Source organism: Pocillopora damicornis, chromosome 1 (genome assembly GCF_964200805.1).
Source record: "Pocillopora damicornis chromosome 1, jaPocDami1.2, whole genome shotgun sequence".
NCBI classification, from domain to species: Eukaryota; Metazoa; Cnidaria; class Anthozoa; order Scleractinia; family Pocilloporidae; genus Pocillopora; species Pocillopora damicornis.
In genome coordinates this window covers 20,654,539-20,673,958 of record NC_142670.1, presented here as the reverse complement: position 1 = coordinate 20,673,958, position 19,420 = coordinate 20,654,539, and the positions used below count along the sequence as shown (strand labels likewise).

General features: G+C 38.6%; 2 protein-coding genes across 2 annotated transcripts; both read left to right on the top strand.

The window, feature by feature from the left end:
- Nucleotides 1–145: 145 nt before the first annotated feature.
- Nucleotides 146–7,996, top strand: LOC113666941 (uncharacterized). Its single transcript, XM_089203934.1, has 7 exons — nucleotides 146–2,466; nucleotides 2,991–3,101; nucleotides 3,233–3,343; nucleotides 3,810–3,923; nucleotides 4,595–4,705; nucleotides 6,077–6,187; nucleotides 6,320–7,996. Exons 1-7 carry the CDS (start codon nucleotides 1,581–1,583, stop codon nucleotides 6,427–6,429), a joined length of 1,554 nt encoding a protein of 517 aa, XP_089060060.1. The 5' UTR covers nucleotides 146–1,580; the 3' UTR covers nucleotides 6,430–7,996.
- On the top strand, nucleotides 7,848–19,366 carry LOC113666918 (uncharacterized). Its single transcript, XM_027182723.2, has 17 exons — nucleotides 7,848–7,972; nucleotides 8,439–8,515; nucleotides 8,952–9,117; nucleotides 9,427–9,643; nucleotides 10,211–10,434; nucleotides 10,640–10,744; nucleotides 11,645–11,807; nucleotides 12,596–12,789; nucleotides 13,186–13,305; nucleotides 14,538–14,694; nucleotides 15,431–15,512; nucleotides 16,039–16,091; nucleotides 16,736–17,002; nucleotides 17,409–17,483; nucleotides 17,802–17,918; nucleotides 18,272–18,625; nucleotides 18,797–19,366. The coding sequence occupies exons 1-17, from the start codon at nucleotides 7,916–7,918 to the stop codon at nucleotides 18,805–18,807; spliced, it is 2,439 nt and encodes an 812-aa protein (XP_027038524.2). The 5' UTR covers nucleotides 7,848–7,915; the 3' UTR covers nucleotides 18,808–19,366.
- Nucleotides 19,367–19,420: the final 54 nt, after the last annotated feature.

The window sequence follows — 19,420 nt, the reverse complement described above, 5'->3', positions numbered from 1 at the left end:
CACCCGGATTGTCCTCGCTTGCGAACAGTGCTGCACCACTTGAAAGAAGACAGATGCACAATCCCCAACATACCCCAGCGATCTTGGTTTGTTGTGGTTTGCATTTAATCATTGTATCGCTTGATACATTTTCGACAATTACTTTCTGTCGCATTCCATTGGCTATCAATAGGGATCTGTGTTTGCGTTGGTTCTGCTTCACTGCGGTCTACAATTGGATTTCAAAGCCACGCTACTCCTTCAACTAATCAAACGTACCGCTTTAATTTCAATAGTTCCTTTTAAACTAGGGAAATCGACGTAATGCAGATGCTCTTACATCAGACCCAACAAACGAATCCAATCTAATACTCTTGTTGAATCGTCTCGGGGTACGAAGTGTTTGGTTTTCGTCTCTTTTTTAGCCATTATTTGAATTTTGAGTCCACGGTTATTCAAAGCATAGCCCTTGTAACGAGTGTCTGTTTGACTGAGAATCGATTTATATGATTGTTTTGTAATCCCTATGTGAGTCCTGTGACTCTGGAGCCTGCAAGCCAGTACGTATGGCTTCTTCTTGTAAGTGATTCGTCCTATGCCGTCAATAGGGTTTAGTGGTTAAACAGAATCTTCCATTGCTGGAAAATTTTTATACTGACCTTCATTCGAACTCCCACCTGGCTTTCGTTCTTGAAGATTGACTGTTTAGGTTAAAGTATTTAGCGTGGTTTGCTTTAACAGCTCTTCTCTCTATCCATGCTCGTTACAACAATTGTCGCTAATTTAGAGGGGACCAGCATTTTATTGTCTACAAGACTCTGCTCTTTCTTAATCTCTAGCTGTCTGTACTTTTGCATTTTTTTCTCTTGTAATCTTTTTTCTTTTTTTGATAACTTTGTTCGAATAGAACCAAATGCAAGAAATGAGTTGATAATCTTGATTTCAGTTGTTTCCATTGATTTGTAACCTGTTTCTCTCGAGTGTTCGGTTTCACCAGCTAACGGCCACCTCGGTGAGAAACGCTTTTTCCTTCGTTAGGATGAAAATAACCCATGCCTTGGTGTGATGGGAATAAGCTTTCATAACTACCATCTAAGACTTTATTTCACAAAAGGCAATAGCGACTCCGATTTGTAAGATTCATGTACCTGGAGGCGTCTTTAAGAAGAACTGCATGAAATTAAACATTGACTTCCGGCAAACCTCCGAAGCGGGTGGCCTCTTTCACATGCCATGATATCGCACTGTTTTGACAAAGAACGACCTGTGTCACCAAATTAAAGGCGAAATATCGTCCGTGGTGGTTTGGTCTGCGGGCTTTTTATTGTTGAGGGATTCTACGCCAATGTGAACAGAGAATACTTACAGTTTAATTCAATTTCTTCCAGCAAGTTCTTTGTCAAACAACAGACATAATTGGCAGTGAAGATATTTATTGGTAAACTTTACATAGGGTATCAATTAGTAATAGTGTAAGTCGAGGCCTCGCTCAATTGTGTTTAGCAACCTTTATAATCTAAAAGGTCGATACTGTCGGAAGAAAAAGATCAGTCACTGTCGAGGTTCCAATCACAGGTAGGGAAAGGACAGTATCTTGTGAGATGAGTGGATGGTTCGCGATAGTTTTTGTTTTGGTGACATCGTTCCTTCTGGTGGCCGGAAACAAACCCAACAACTGCGGTGTCTATGGTCATTGTTCCACTGATAAAACAGATTCGAAGGAAAATTTGAACAACTTTGGGGCAAACTCGAATTTTGAGAGGAAAAGAAGTCAAGTTAATCAAACCAAAAACTATGTCAAGGAAGAAATATCTTCAAAGAGGGACGACACTTTCACAGATGTGCTTAAAAACCTCTTAGCTAAGGTGGACAAGGCCAAAACTGCAATCACAGACTTGAATAGTGTACCTCAAAGAAACGCTTCTTCTACCGTAAAACCGGTAACGAACCCCGTCAACGTCTCCAAAACAACCGCAGCCCCCGGCACCAGCACTCCCCCAACTGTTCCAACTACGCTAAGCTCAAGTTCCACTTCCGGAAGTACAACCTCGTCCCCGGTCGGAAGTGAGGCCACTACGACTGCGGCACCCACCGTTACAAGCTCTCCAAGCCCTACCCCTACGACCCCGGCCGTGAAACCTACGGGCAACGCCTCGTGTAGTGGAGCTTTAGGGGCTTGTGCCGGTGGTGTGCCTGTGGTGATACCCGGTAAAAATAACATCACTATTGCTCCTGGGGTCGTTTTAACTCCAAATGGTGAAATTATCTTAACTCCACACCTTCCGCTGTTGCCGGGGGCTGGTCAAACTCCAGGAAGTAAACCTTATCCCGGGACCTTTCCCGCTTTATTAGCCGGGTTAGCCGCAGCAACCGGTGCAGCCGGAGCAACCGGAACGGCCCCAGCAACCGGGTCAGTAGGATCTACAGGAGGTGTTACCGCAGTGGCTAGACCAGGAGCTCCCCAAACGTCCTCCATTGCTCAACAAAGTAAGTAAAATTGTCAGAAGATCGTCTTATTTAATCCTTAAACTAGGCGTGGTTGAGAGGTGAAACAGAGCTCAGTTGGGGTTTGTCACTTGAATCAAGCCAAGTGAAGGAAAGCGGCTCCTTTATTCGAACTAAGGGGAAGAAAAATTATTCAGTTTGAAGTTAGATGTCTGAGAAAAATCTGCTGCTTAACAAATATGACCCTATTGTTTGAAATTTTCAAGGACTGCCAGCTTTAGGTAACAGTGCAGCGAGGGTTAATAAAAGACTCAAAACTTTTCCGAGTGGGATGATGGGTACTGACATCACAACGATTAAGAGGTGTCAATTCTGATGTAATACAGTAAAGCCAAAATACCATAATATGAGTTAAAAATGTAAAGACAAATATAGTCTTAAAACCTGAAGAAGCCAAAGGTACGAGGAAGGCAAGAATGAGAAGCAACACAGACACAGATTGCATTTAAATAATCTTGAAAACACCAACAATTAAAAACTAATTTGCAAAGTTGTCTTTTTTACAGGTCCATGTGTCAATAACTTCAAGAGTTGTCAGGATTGGGCTGCTAAAGGAGAGTGCACTAAGAACTCACCGTTTATGATGGTAAACTGTCGACGTAGCTGCACCAACTGTGGTGAGAAAATAACCAATAATGTGTGAGGTTTTTATTGTGTAAATTGATTTTCGCGAAAAATGTTGCAGACTGAATGAAAATGTATTTTCCATGTCATCTCTGACGTTTTAGTTGTTGTTTTTCTCATGCAGCAAAGTGCGAAAACAGCCAACGGCAGTGCATTGATTGGTCAAAACATGGAGAATGCAGCAAGAACAGGCCATATATGGAGCAAAAATGCTGGCGAAGTTGCTCGAAATGCGGTCAGTAAGAAAAAAAAACCTCAACTGAGGAAAGAAAAATCTGTTCTTGTTCCGGTTCTTATCCCATGCTTAATGTTTTCTAGTCGACTCCCATAGTCAGTTTCAAGTTTTTTTTTTTGTCACAGACAGATAGAGAAACGCTAGCGTTGCCACGAAATTCAAGAAATGACATAGCTCAGTAAAGTTTGATAATTCAAGGTTGGAAAAATTCAGCCAAATAACGTCGCCATATTGTATAGCAGACTTGCAACGAGTGTTAGGGAAGAGACCCAGGGGGCATATGACCCATTTTTGCAAAAAAGGACAGTTTGTATATTTATTTAACCTGGCATGCTTCAATTTCAAATGGGGCGTGAGCTTTAGGAGCCTTCTTATCCAAAAATAATTTTCAAGGCTATCGTGATTTCCCCGTCTTTTAGCAGTTCAATTACAATGTAACTAACATTGACTTCATTTTATTCAAAAGCTCCTTGCGTAAACAAATTTCCCCACAAATGCATCACATGGGCTAAAGAAGGCAAATGTTCATCAAATAGAAACTTTATGGAAATGATGTGCTGGAGAAGCTGCTCAAATTGTGGTAAGAGGAAACTGGATTGCTTGAATGACTGTCTACTGCATCCAATCAATAATTGGAATAGAAAATGAGAAGCGACTGATCGCTCGCCTGACCCTTTGACTGATCGGCAAAACGGACACCCCAGCAAAATGTTTGCTTGATACACTAAGTTTCTTGAAATGCCATGTTGTGACAAAGTAGATCACTCTTTTTCTTTGCTAGAATTGCAGTTCCTGGGTGGTTGATACGCTTTATTACAGATCATAGGGATTGGGTTAAGGCCTTAGCCGTTATTATGCTGTATTCCAGAGCAGGATGTTTAATCTCACAGCAACCTTGCTCCATCGTGACAGATAAGTTAGGTTCCGAAAATTTCAAGGAACATGGCAAACTGCCGGAGGTTACCTGACATAAAAGAGATAAAAGAGATGAGACGCAGCATTATAGCGTTAACTCGCTGAACTCGGGACCAAACGGTTCGGGTACAAAGCCCTCGAAATCCCTGTGCTCTTGATTAGGACACTCAAAACTCCCCTCTTCACTCAGGACTGAAAATTGTGTCGGCAAACTGTCAGGAAAACCTAGAGTACCTTACTAAGAGCTGGGCGCTAACCCTTCAATGGATCATTTCTACTAGTTAGTCGAATAGGTTTCCTACCTTTCTTCACATTTCAATTGTTTTCACAATTCAGTTAAATGCGAGAACAAGCGAGATGGATGTGTGGATTGGGCTGCGGATGGGCAATGCACTAAGACTGCTCCTTTTATGTTAGAAAACTGCTGGAAAAGCTGTTCGTTTTGTGGTGAGTTACATTTTATAGGTTTTGATGATAATCATTACTATTATAGCGATTCACTCAACATTAAAGCTCCTTTCTCAAAAGGATGCCCCGAATTTAATCTCCTCTCTTGTTGTAACTCTACTCCTAAGAGAAATATCCATTGATGGAGTAAAGTCAGAATGAAAGCTGAAGCTGGTGTTGAAATTATGCGGAAACCGTTGATAGTGTTGATAAAACTGTCACTATGATACTGCGAGTTAAAGACTGCAGTAACTGTCATCAAAATGGACGACAATGTCTTTCAAGGGAAAATTCGTTACATTACATTGATAACAGCTTCCAGCGTGTACGAAAGATTGTAAACAGTACTAAAACTATCACAGTACTTGTTGAGAAGAATAAGTAGAAGACTGTAGTGCCTTAGAAATACTAGCTCAAAGACTATTAATTACGAAAAAAAAATTACCCGTTTCGTTTTAAGTTATCGAAAAAGAGTGACACCAGGTCGCACACGTCATGCGGCGCTAACAATAACTTTTTTAGGCGCCAGGATTGCAAATTATTACGTAATTGTCTTTGTTCGGGGTTTGCTTAGTTTAGTTTTCGCGTCTTTGCAGATTTGTTACCTTTGTTAATTAGTCTTATTTTGTAAGCCAAACTTTTCCCGATCGGAAGATGTATTGGTAGCAGAGTGTTAGAGTGTCTCCCGAAGAATCTCGATACTAGTATATCTTTGGCGTTTCGTCCAACCAGCACCAGTATATTTTGTTATATACTAATATTTCTTACAATATTAATGTTTCATAATTTTTATACTAATCGTCATTATTATTAGTATTGCTGTCATTATTAAGGAAACTTAAATCATTTTGATGATTGTTATGATGCATTTTAATAATCTAATAATTAAAAACCATCGTGAGTACTTAAAATAGTTCAATACATTTGTATGAGTTTAGCTGAAACCTCAGGAAAACCAACTTAGGAGCACAGGAATTGCAAAGAGGAAGTTGCTTGAGTCTTTTTCATTTTTTTTTAGGCTTCTAGTAGGCCCTCATTAATAGCGCTTCGGCACGAGCGTTTTTTCGCCCGCGTGAAAGGTTGAGGCTTTGAACGACGCGATACGGCGAGAGATCTCCAAGGGGTCTATCACTAATATAGACCCCCAACAAACCTCTCCCCGACTCGTCTCAAATCATCCTGCGGACAGATAAACGCGCGTTCTGCAGCGCTACGTTATTCCGTTCGCTACATTCCATAATGTTGAAGATGACGGTGATGAAGTTGATAATAATGATGATCTTCATTTTCATCATTATCGTCATGATCATCATCATCACCATCATTATTTTAATAATTTATTAGTCCATTATTAATGTTGTTCCCTTACAGCTCCTTGTATCGATAAGCATCCTACCAATTGTCCACTCTGGGCTAAGGATGGAGAGTGCAAGAAAAATAGGAAATTTATGGAAGACAATTGTTGGAAAAGTTGCTCAAACTGTAAGTGCTTTTGTTTCATTGCTTGTGTATCAATAATAAAAATAACCTTTCGAGGGTGATGAGAAGATTCTTCTTGATCCGCTCTTGATTTCGATCTTGATACTCAAATGGCATTCGAATTTTTCCCCACAGGTTGCAAGGATAAAAACAAACACTGTTCAGAGTGGGCCAAAGCCCAAGAATGCACAAAAAACCCTGATTTTATGAACGAAAACTGTGCTAAGAGTTGTAAAAAATGCTGAGCATATATATTGCTACTTCACTCAGGCAATGTTGGAAGATCAGTGGGGAGCTCTTCTCGAAACGCCAACCTTTACAAACCATTTTAACGTCATTATAACACAAAATATTCAACTTCTCGAGAAATGAATTGCAGTAGTCTCTTGACAATTTTTTTGTTTGACTCGAGGCCGTTTGACTCATCGATTTACAGTCAACAAAGCTATTCAGTATACGTCTAATGGTTATAAAGATAAATTAGACTTACAAATCTCGTACGTAGATGAAGTATTTCTTACGAAGTGGCCTAGGTAGGAATTAATAGGACCGTATATACATCCTTGATAAAGGATATTCCCACTGTCACGTGCGCATTGTAGTTAGTTTTCCGCTCATAAAGGAAAGCTGTCTAACATCGATTTATCGGTTCCTATTTTATTATTCTTTCGTTCTTAATGATTAACGAGAGCACTTCATTTCCAATGAAAATATGTGTCAGCTTGGAGCCTATTTTTAGCAAATGTCAATTTTAAAGGTCGCTTAAAAAGAGAAATGTAGATAATGTTATGATAAATGTCTTCCTAGGGAAAAAAATAAATGGCCAATGTAGAAGAAAATTATTAAGATAAATAGAGATGAAAGTCAAATGGAACCACAGTTTCGTTAGCTGGTTATTGTCCGTCTTGATCCATTTTTCTTTAATCCTCCTCAGATGGGGCTTTAGGAAGCTTTCTGGAACTTCGATAGAGGGAGGGATGGGAAGGAAGATGAAGAGAGCTTTTAGGAGGTTAATCCCCCCAAATACTTTTTTCAATCCCTATGTCACTATGAAGGTATTCCATTTTTTACCAAAAGCGAAAAAAAAAACAAAAGCAAAAGACAGATAAAAAAAAACCGTGTAACAACCTTAAAAGGTTTGTCCTGAGTATTTAACCAGTGATTTGTTTCACCAATCATACCTTGGTAGTAGAGCGCATAGGTGGGGAGCCATGTTTTACTCTGGCTTTGACGTCGTGAACTGTCGGTAGATTACCGTACACCAAAACTTTGAAATGAAATTACTTTAAATATATCTATCTTCTCAACATGAAAAGATAGTTATTAAAATATCGCGCTTTATTACAAAGGGCAGTTGCACTGAATTGTGTCACGATCCAACAAGATTAAACTCAAACAGCAGGGTTAGTAAGCTTGGCAGATGTTTCTCAGTGGTCAAGATCTTTCCATCTGCGATTGTTTGTGTCAAGTTAATAGTGTTTTAGTCTAAGAAAATGGACTTCTCAGCCTCCTACCGATAAGCACGTTCATTTAACAGTTTTAAGGTGATGCTTTAACTCCACAAAGCTTCGACCAATAAGATCGTAACTTAATACGTAAGAAACACTATGAAAGGTACTTCATTATTTAAGACTTTCAGTTAGTCTGATTTAAGCATGTAAGCTTTTAAATCTTTAAGAGTTAATTTTACATCAACTTCAATACATTTGTCTTCGGTTGCGTGGTTGCAAAATGGAGATTCGTTTTGTTGTAATCCACCTTTTAATGTGGTGTATAATATACCTTAAGGTAAGTAAAAAAGGTTTTTATTTACGCCAGCGTTGTTTGGAATTAAGGCGTGAAGTTAATTAAGGCCTACGTTTCTTCATTTACAAAGTGAGTTTTTTTACCGAGCCATGATTTGTTGTTGTGGACAGACCTAAAAACTTTGGAGATGAAAGGGTTAATCAAATCAATGCAAACAGCTCGTCATATCTAGTTTACGAAGACATAGAAATTATTGTTAATGTCAGGAAAACAAATTTAAAATCTCGTAATTATTCTCTATCATTTTCGAGTCCTTTTCAGCAAAGCTATATCTGGTCCCTTAAATGTATTAATTTCTAGATCTGAAGAAAGAATCTAATCCTGGGCCTCATTCCCCAAAGTGTTGTCATATGTCATATGCCGGCAGTTGCGTAACCTCTTAACTCTACGGCGGCAAGGCTTTTCCTCCTTGTAAAGTTAAATGATTCCTTTTTTTCTCGATGTGCAGGGGATTTCCATAGCTCGAACTACACCAATATTAAATGTACAGGTTGCAGTAGATGACAGCGAGCCCTTGTTTCAAGGGTAAGATGAGCAAAAGCTAGTTTTAAAACATTTACAAGATTTTTTTTATTTACTTTGTTTAGCACTAGCGTGACTGCTCTCTAGCATATTCAGCTCTTGCTTGTCATAATTAATTATTTAATTGTCGAAAACAACAAATAGATACATGATTAAAGTGTCAGTGGGATATTGAAAATGTGAATTCCAAGGGCGATTATTGGAAAAGCCTATGGAAGGACATTTTTTCAGTTTCACCATTTAAAAAGCAAAATCTTTTATTTATTTGCCCCGAAACAAGATTTTTTGCTCATCTATGTTATATCTAAGTGGCGAGACTGTTTCCCCGCTATAGTCTGCCCTAGCTTGTCATAATACATAATTTAATAGTCAACCAAAAAAATGAAAAAATAAAATAATAAAATATTTTGAAATTTTTCATTCTTGATTTTTTTCACAGAAACAAAACTAAAGTCAACGTAAATGTAACCCATAATAACAACTCAACGTCTGCGGTTAGCCATGTATCTATCATTCTACAGGCTTCATTTAAAGCAGAATTCAGTTCAGTAAACTTAACTTCGTTCTCAGAGATTCCAGATGTGCTACAAAATAACAGAGTCGAGGTACGATTCCTCTCTTGTTCACATTTCTATTCAGTAAATCATCTCATTTCAAGGAAATACTGGGAAAAAAGGTATAATCACACAAACAAATATAACGGAAAGCCGTCAGTGGACGTTCCCAAAATTGAACCGCGTGTGTCTTGTAAGTTCCCATCCATGTCTTATCTCTTTGTGCATAGTGTTAAGTTCGATCACAGTTTTACAAAACAATTAAAAAGCAGGAGAAATCTTGAATTAACTAATGTAGTCAAAAAGTTGAATTGATTCAGTTAGTTGTAGTTCATAATACCGTTCTTTGGCTTTTTTCAGCTCAACAGGCTCGAGCTGGGCCAACAATTCTCGTTTGAAGTAGTCATTTCCATTGATCCTCAAGGACTCACTGAGCCCGGTCGCCTTCACGTAGCTTATGTGATCAGCACCATAACATATAGCGGTGAATACGATAATTTTACAGATCCAAATAACGGAACAAGGCTGACTAAAACTTCTGACAATTTTCACACTTCGTTCTACTTCTACGTACCAGGTTTGTTACGGAGTGCTAGACTAGACGCCTTTAACTTGTCTCTGCTAAGTACACAAATATGAAAAAAAGGCATCAAATGTGGTCGTAATGAAAGAACTCAAGAGCCATCAAGTTTCATTCTTTCTCGGCCATGACGTACGGACCTCGCTGTGCTTGATCCGTACTTCATGACCTCGAAGGAGTGTATTTTCAACGTCTCATTACTTCATCTCTTTATTGAAACCAAGAAAATTTCTAATGATGAACGAAGGTTGTGAAAAGAGTAGAAATTGTTTCGGAGCCTACATGATGGAAGCTGTTATTATCCATCAATCTGCATGTTGAAACATTGGGTAAATTTTTTTTAAAGAAGCATCTTCTTTTCTATGCAAATCTTCACATAGGTCGAAGATGACCATTAACAAGACAAAAGGTAACATAGCACGCACTACTTTTGAAACAAGCCGCCTCACAGCGAAATTGTAACTATAGAAATGAAACCTCTCACAGCCAATATCTCTGACAAACCGATCGCGAAAATGTGCCAAAGATATCGTGATATGCACAGCCTAGAATTTTTCTTATTAGACTCCCCCTGTGTTCAACCGCTGGGCATGAGAAGTGGGTACATCAAGGAGAGCCAACTTTTATCATCGTCATTCTTCAAGACATCTCAAGATTCACTTGGTCACAGTCCCCATCGGGCTAGGCTTGGCAGCTCAGGGTACTGGTCCCCTGCCGATGGAAGCGCTTCAATTGACAGAGAACAGTTTATACTAATCAACTTTGAGAGATTCATCCGTCTGAAAATGGTTTGTTTGAGCACCTTTTGTTGTGCAAAACTACTTAAACAAAGATTTATGTGTGTCGCGGTCACTTTTTAAAGAAGTGTAAGTCAGTTGTTTACGCTCAGAGTTAAAAAAGTGATCAATTTATGGATTTTATTTCATAGTTTAGTCTACAAACCATTATTGGTTGACTGCATTGGCTTTGTTCACTTATTTCTTAAAATTCTAGATCGTGTTACAAGGAAAACCAAATTCTGAAGAACACGTCAAAACTTTTAATGCTTGGACGAGTCTTGACGGGGAGGAGTGGAAGAAAGAAAAACCTCTACCTAAGGTTTCTATATTATTACATTTTTTATCTAATAGCTTGCAATCGGTGCACTTACTAATAGGAATTCATAGATTATTTATGTTTCATAGGCATCTATGAACGGTGATCACTCTAAATAACTGACTTTCGAATTAATCGATGAGCTGCCTATTTTATACTGAGCTTATTTATGAGAATCTGTTTACATAAATCTGCACAGCCTAGCGCCTGGTTCCGTGAATGAAAGTGCGAGAAGAGAGGAAGAAAGAAAAAAAGGCGGTGCTAATTTATGATAACATCAGGTCGGGCGGGAAATATTGGCTCCACACCTCTTGACCACGAGCCACTGAATGTTTTACCTTCAGGCCCTCTCACTTAATCAAAGAAGCAAAGAAACGACCCTCTCACTTAATCAAAGAAGCTAAGAAACAAAGCTCTACCGTGTTAGCCAGATATGAACAATGGCTACGAACACACTCTCCAAAATCAATTGTTTTTATGCGTATATCTGCACGGTAAGCGTGTCATACCATTAGCGTGCGAGCGTGTTATAACGTGCCGTGTGCGTGCGTTTACCTTATTCTCTGAAGCCCCGCGGAGGGTGACATATTCTTAATCGTAGACCCCGTATTTAACATTGACTTTTTTCCTCGACTGTTTTTCTCAAAGTTTTAGCTGGAATAGACTTCAGCGCGCCTCACTAGAAATCATACTACCAGCCAGGCACAACTTTATGAAAACTGTTGTCCCTCGATTGTTCACTAATCAGTCGAAACCCCTCTATTTGTCGCATGTGTTTCAATCTATTCCCAGTTGTCTGTAAAAGCGCTTTCCCTGCCTCAGCAAGCAAAATCAACTTTTGTTATTTTTTTCATTTTTTTTTTCATCATGAAAGATCTTTAATCGTTATTATTTTTTTGCCAGGGCCTTGTCAACGTAACAAATGGAAATGCGGCAATCCCAACGGCTTACAGGTCTCCTACTTCTATTCGATTTCTAAGAATTCAGCCTACTTCTTGGCACAAAGGAAGTGCTCTTCGAATTGAAGTTTATGGCTGTTACATAAATGAGACAGCACCCACAAAAGGTAGGTTTGTTGATCCATTAGACTGCTGTTTGCTTAGCCTCTGATTTTGCAGTAAAGGTGCATAAAAATTGTAGGATAAAAATTTATCTTTGTATGGAACATTTAAAACAAAGATATGTTTGGAGACGTACACGTACCTATACTGGTCAAGCCTAGAACTTTCGTCACAGACCGTCTGAGGCAATAGAGCAGAAGATTTTTCTCGAAACACAGTTTAGTCTTTGAACAATTGCCTAACATTAGAAGACGATATACCTGTTCAGTTAAGAAATATCCATTTAAGAAATATCACGCATGTCTTTAAACAATTTCACGTCACGTTCGCTCTCTCTTATCTTTAGTAACTCTCTTGGCCGGCGCATCAGAGCACGTGCAGCTACCTAACAGTGAATTATCACAATTGGACTATCATTTTACGTGTAACTATAGTTATAGTTGGGTTGTTAGTCAAGACCACTAAAGTTTGGAACCAACAGCCTTTAATTCCACTCTTGAATTGTATAATTATTCAAATCGTTTCATCTGATAGCTTAAATGTCCAATGCCACTTTTAACATAAAGTATGTCAATTAGCAACACGCTAACTTTGTGAAAGTGAGATAACATCTTTTAAAAAAATTTGAATCCTTTATTTTAGGAACACAATCCGTGCTGCGCATGCTCCGAGGCTGTCCTACCGGCGGGAGAATAGTCAATGATGCTCAAATTCTAAAAGCATCTTGTATGCAGACAGATTGAAGAAAAAACTAAAGTTCTAAGTTCTGCCGTTGAAATGTTACTTGTTTCAGAGTTCCCTGCACTTGGAGTGGAGAAGCAGCTAATAACAGATACTCAGATGACTGCTTCCTCCAACGCTGATCTGCCAAAGTTGAATGCTTCTAGTGGCCGATTGAACTTCAACAGCGCTTGGTGCTCAGCAAACTCCAATGAGCTACCGCTCTTTTTACAAATTGATCTTCATGAAATCCACATAATTACAGCGGTAAGTATGAAAGTGAATGATTTGCAGTCTCAAGGTTACCGTGAGTTACTGATCGTTCTTTGAGAGCGACACAGTTCCTTACGATGTTATTCACTTTTGCCACGAAAATACAATGCAATCGAAATTCAGAGCTGCTGATCTACACCCTCGTGCTCCACCACTGAGTTTCACAAAATCGATGGTTAGGCAAATCAATACATGGTTTATGTGTTATAAGCGTCCTGTACGTTGCCATTCCTGAACGAAATGTTCCTTTCATTACTTCCTTCTTTGTATCCGAATATCTCGTCGTATTTTATGGAATTTAACATCTTCTCAAACAGCTTTGAGTAACGGCAACCAAAGCAAAACAGGAGGAAAAGTCTTAATGCATTGTTTCATTTCTTCAAATTGTAGGTCGCTACCCAGCCACGGCATTCAAATATCGGTAATGTTCAAAGCGTGACAAAATACAACTTGAATTACTCAGAGGATGGAGCCAATTGGAGAATATATCAACATAATGGGAAGGACAAGGTAGTTTTTTTCTTCATTTTATAAATTTCAGGACAAAGTTATAAATGTCACCAACCTGCAGGTGGGAAAATTTCCAGAGATGCACTAATATAGCATTCCAACCAAAAGGAGTAGCAATAATCCTTAGGCTCCAACTTATAAAAACCGAGGAAGGCGTTAATTTAAGAGGGGGTGAATAGGGGTATGCAAATCCTAAAGCAAAGCTACAATTTGATAACCAAATCCGTCAATCCGTTAAAAAAATCGTTAAATCCGAATCCGTTTGCTAATTGCGCACTCCGCTTAAATCTGTCCATTATTGTAGGTATATTGATTCTACTTAACAGCTTATCGGTTTCGTTTAATATTGATGGCATTTCAAGTTCCAACTGCTTGTCAGTGTCAGTGGTGTATCTTTCTTGACGTCCAGATACACGAGAACCCCTGTTGAGCTTGATGGCAATATTTTCACCCAAACCAAGCTCTTTTGCCGTGGAGTCCAATGCAGCAAACTCACTAAATAAAATTAGAAAGCGACATTTTATAAGGCAATTTAAGTACCAATAGGCTTTAGAGACCTTTCAATTAATTTCTATTAGCCACAAAATTACTGCTTTGCCTTTTAAAAGTTTTCATAAATTAAAAACTTACCACACGTTTTTACAATGCTAGAAGCTTGGTCACACTTTTCTAAGTGTCGGAATCCACTTGGCAGCGAATTTTTTTTTTTTAATGTAATCATAGCCTTTGGCCCCTTCATTGTAAAAAGAATGCAACGCATTCTATTGTCGTCAATTCCATTAATACCTACTGAACACGAACAGAGAACTAAGTGAAATCGATGTCAATATACCAGCATGGTCGGCATGTACCACGCGGTTCGTTCAAAGGTCGACAAAAAGTGCTTTAGAAATGTACTTAAAATGCGTCCAAGTCAGAGGTCATCTTTCAGATCACATACCAAATATACTCTGCGAAAAACTACCGGGAAAACTGGACAATAACAGCGCCAAAGACCATAGCTTTCCAATTGATCCAATCGCAACCAGAGCGATACAGTGTCACGGATAAGAGCGTGAACACAGCGCATGTCCCACTGGCAACATGTCACGGTGTCCTGCTGGCCATAGTGCGTTACTATATCCCTGATGCGTGACATTCACCCTCCTCATTTAAATGTATGAACGACGTTATTTACGATACTCACCTTCTGGTTCTCACCTAACAGTTTCGTTGTTGTTGTTGATCTTCAGAAGTTCCTTGGAAACTTAGTTGAAGGTATCGCTACTAAAACTCACCTGCCAATTCCGGTGAAGGCGCGACTGATTCGATTTCTACCTCTTGGAATGATATCTTCTACATGTATGCGAGTTGAACTATATGGAGAAAAATCTTCCACGGAAAGTACAGGTAAATGATCTTCAAAAAAGTGAATGTTATGAAATCTATTTTTCTGAAAGGCAAAGGAAAAGAATGCTACTTAATATTCTTAATGATATTTTTGGCCCTCAGTTACGTTTTCGTTGCTTTTTTGTTTCTAGAGTTTGCAAACCTAGATTGAGCTTAGTTCCTTCTACCAACTTCTGCTCGTCCAATATCATTTGCTTCTCTTCTCGTAAACAAGCTGTCCCTTGATTTGTCTCTGATTTACCTTATACTATCGATATTTTCAATTCCACAACAGACTTTGTCAATGCTTTCAAGTTGCCTCCCGGGTTACCAATCTATTTCCTTAAGTTTGCAGGATTTTTTAAATGTAGTATGTTCTAGGAAGAGACAACAACGACTAAGGTGTTAGGAATAATATTTCCCACATGATTTATACTGACTTGTTTATATCATTGGTACAAAAAGCCTTTATTTTTACTTAGAAGCTACTCCAGTTTGCCTCGCCCCTCAAGATGTGGCTTGGTAGCTCAGTTAGCACGGTAGCACCCAATTAACATTTTGGAGGCCTAGGTTCTAGCCCCTTTGAAGGCTAATTTAGTTGCGAATCAATTCCATCTATTCCATCAATTCCAATTACATACCTTTAGGAATGACATTACAACTTTCCCACGCCTCCAAAAAAGTGAAGTATACATATAGAAAAATAGATCGAAAGATCCATTTTTATGATATAAACATGTTCTATATCTTTTTGAAGGGAAGCCTCCAGTCTATCAACGAAGTATTCTTCTAGATGATAAAAAGAAAATGCTTTTCTTATGTAACAAAGAATTTTTAAGGTACGTAGGTAACAGACGGAATTTTCTTACTTAGGGTCGCAAGTAAGTATTAGCATGATTAAATCGATTTCATGTCCCTTTCGAGAATCATCCAGACTCCCACAGTATTTGCCGTATCGGACAGACTCTTGAAATATGTGACATTTTGTCACTTGATGCCGGAGAATGAGAAGCAGCCCCAGGTGATAATGAACCAGAGAAATAATTTCAGAAGATCTTATTTTTATTATTTTGATCTTTTACTTGTCTTACAGAAGGTACCATCCCAGCATAAAAATCTATAAATAAATCATGTTATGGTCATTTTGGTAGGAAATCCCGTATAGCTCCAATGAAACCAAATATGGTTAACGTTATTGTGCATGTATAACCTAATATAACTGTTGATACTCAATGAGTTTTAGACGCCTTTTCGAAAAGTGAGAGTAAACTGAGCCAAGACGGCAACAAATGCATCTTTTGATCGGAATCAAAATTTCCTTTTTCCTGAATTAACGTGATTAAATCGCCCCTTGTGCCCACACAGGATCAAGGCGGTATGCTTCATCAGGAGATATTTAAAGGACGAAAGTTGGATAGGTAAGCTGACGTTACTAATTCTTATTCTATCCTTTGCAGTGGTACAGGCATCTTCTCTCCCTCTTTTTAGTCCCTCTTTATGTCTTCTTTCTTTTTCCTAACCTCATCGCTCCCGTGCCAGGCGGGAGACATCCACCGTCCTCCCCTTCCTTTCTTGATCCTGGGCTTCGACTTCCATTTATGTTCCGCTGACCTCCCCTACTTAGTGATCAGTTGTTTGTTCGTTTGGCTTATTTGCTTGTTTGTTTGCCTTTTTTTTAATTTTTTTACCTTTCCATTCCCTTTCGACACACGAGAGAGGCCTGTTTGGTTACACTATGGCGTGGTATCATCTAAGGCGGACATATTTTATTTCTTTTCTTTTTGTTTTGAGCCAGGAAACCCCTCTGTGTCTCTACTCCCAGTGTCTTCATTGATAATGATATTAAGTCAATTCACTCCAGGGAAAAACCGTAGTCTTCTTCTTTGTCAAAAATACAATATTCAAGAAAAGGCACGAGATCGGAAGAATGAGTCTATTTTAACTGTTTATAGAGACTCCGTCCTAATTGCGAGCCTGCTCCCTTACTAGATCACCACTATTGAAATTAGTTGCTCTCGCCCTTACCAGCTCGCCCTCAGTTCGAGGTGAATTTTTTTTTCAGGTTTGGACAGACGCATTGTCAGCATTCTTGGTTATGATCAGAATGAAGACGTTATCTATGGCGTGGCCAGAAACAGAAGATCGTACTTACGATGTAACGTTACCAAGTGTGCTGCTATTCCGCGTGAAGTCTGGTTAAAGTTGAGGGATTTGTCAACCACAATCTTATCCACAGAGATTGCTTTTGTTCCGGAGACAGGCCATGATTTTACTGATACTCAAATTTCTGAATACAAACTGGTTGATAACGACGGCAATAAATGGGGAGGTGTTTGAAGCTCATAATCATTATCTTTGGAGCGTTTTAATGTCTAATATCTCTTTAAAAAATATATAGTTCATCTAAGTTGCAAATAATGAGAAACACTCTATGCTACAAGGTTTTTCTATCTACCATTCAGGACATATGAAAAAGTTGGAGGGGGGGGGGGAAAAGGTGTGGCGGGTAGGGAGGTCTCCATTTTCACCATCAGATTGGTGGTTCATTTTGTGCCGCTCTTCGTCTCTTCAGATCTCAATAGGAGGAGTCAGGTGACAATTAAAAGACTTCTAATTTGTCTCTTCCGGTTGGCATTTTTTCAGTTAGAATCTATCAATCTTCCTTAAACTGACGATGGTCCAGCTTTATTCTAATTATCGATTTTCCTTTTCATTCTAATTTTTTTAACTTATAGCTTCAGCAGTGGGTATTCATTTCTTCAAAGGGGAAGAGCAAACATGGAAATTGATGGCCCATTGGCGGGCTAGGGGTAAGAGGTTTTTTAAATTCTATTTCTTTTCATTTTTATAACATGATTTGTCCTGTTTTAAATCGATAAATCAACAATGGAAACAAACAAATTTAGGGTTGGTTTAACGATGAAAAGAAATGACGGAAACGAAGGACAAATGCGCGGAGAAGACAAAATATTGAGAGATGCGTTTGACCACTTAACTACTATCTAGTTTTTGTTTTTTTTCTTTTTGTAGATTCAACTACATTGTTAACAACAGTGACTGCCTTGCAAAGAATTAAAAAAACTAAAAAGATTAGAAACAACTGATTGATTCACTGCTTTTCTTGTCAGATCTAAACAAATGTTACAGTGGACCTTGTGATAATGGCGGTTCTTGTGTTGGGAATAAAAATGAATACACTTGCATCTGCCTCAGCGATTGGGCAGGAAAGAACTGTGAAACCAAGTGTGAGTGCCCTCTTGAACATTGTTATCGTGATCAATAATGAGAATGATTTAAATTGCATCTCACTTATACGATATTGATTGATTAGAGGCATCCATCCATCCATACATTCGAGTGGCTGAGCTTTCTTCTGTTTGTTCCTTCGTTCATTAAATATCCTGTCTTGATACCTTTCTTATTTTCTTGCTTGCACGTTTGGTTGATTATATTTTGTTCTTTTCCTAATTAACTCGAATCACTCTCACACACGCCAAACGGTGGCGTATATTTCAAACACAATTTTAAACTTTTTCCACTTCTTGAATTGTTAAAAGTTTAATTAAACGTTATCCCATGCATTTTTTCTTCTGTGTAGTTGTTGTCCCTCAAGTTGAGGTGACGAAGTCCACCTGCAATTCAACCACGAACAAAGTGGAAACGGGAACAATCAACACTCCAAAATATCCCAAGGACTATGGCAGTAATAGTCGTTGTGAATGGCTTATTACCTCATCACATCGGATTAAACTGGTTTTTAATTACTTTTTCGTGGAGAATGGTTGGGATTATTTCCATGTCTACGAGGGAAAATCCGCCAGCTCCAAACGGATTGGCAAGCTTACTGGAGGTCATACTAACAAAGTCATCAAAAGTTCTGGAAATTACCTTTATCTAAAGTTCACCTCCGATTCAGTAATCAACAAAAAAGGATTCTTTATAGCTTATGAAGGTAACTCATTTACATCATTGATACTGTTACTATTATAGGTGTACTTTTTATTAGTAAACATCTCAATTTCCTCGAAGTCTTTCAAATTGTCTGTTTGTGTGGCTCACTTCTCGTCTTTCCTTTTTTCGGTTTTGTTCAAATTTGTGACATAATATCATTCTTATCTTACAGGCATAATTTAACAGAGTCTTAACAAGACTCTGCCGTCTTGTCGAGGAAGGGGGAAGATGAAGGCCACTGTCATCGCTCAACCGGGAGACTCTAACAGACACTTGAGATTTGATTTGCCCTAACCTCAATACCCTTAAGGAAAGATTAGAAAGATCAAGAATTTTTCCGTGAGTCCATTTCACCCGATTCATTTTTTAACTTTATACAGTATCTGAAATCTGCCTCTTCACACATCTGCATAACTTTTGCTCGATAAATTCCACTTCCTCCGTGTTCGAAGTCATACTTATATACAAAGTTTCCATGCTGTCAGTCAGTATGCTAATTTAAATCGGACTTTTAGGCCAATAAAAAGCTTCTTTCGGAATCATCGGAAATCACCCTCGTGCGATATACTTAACTTGTGAATAATCTCCCGAAAATGAGATCATCCAAGACTCAAGACTGCAAGGTTGTCAGTCTCTTCCCCAGCCAATTTCCTCTTGCTCATAATGCACCACAGCAACAACACTTGTTGTTAACAATCAAATCCAATCATCAATTAGAAGCGGAGGTATTTTCTATTTTGGGCTTGGTTCAGAATTTCCTTGCATTTACAAATTCCCGACTAGTAAAGTTCTCATT

Bases quoted from the DNA above. Each gene is read 5' to 3' on its own strand.
- LOC113666941 (XM_089203934.1), top strand. From the start codon at position 1,581: ATGAGTGGATGGTTCGCGATAGTTTTTGTTTTGGTGACATCGTTCCTT. The intron at 3,344-3,809 runs GTCAGTAAGAAA...TTTATTCAAAAG, and splicing joins GCGAAGTTGCTCGAAATGCG to CTCCTTGCGTAAACAAATTT. The intron at 6,188-6,319 runs GTAAGTGCTTTT...TTTTCCCCACAG, and splicing joins TTGGAAAAGTTGCTCAAACT to GTTGCAAGGATAAAAACAAA.
- LOC113666918 (XM_027182723.2), top strand. From the start codon at position 7,916: ATGGAGATTCGTTTTGTTGTAATCCACCTTTTAATGTGGTGTATAATA. The intron at 14,695-15,430 runs GTAAATGATCTT...ATCTTTTTGAAG, and splicing joins ATCTTCCACGGAAAGTACAG to GGAAGCCTCCAGTCTATCAA. The intron at 17,919-18,271 runs GTGAGTGCCCTC...TCTTCTGTGTAG, and splicing joins AAAGAACTGTGAAACCAAGT to TTGTTGTCCCTCAAGTTGAG.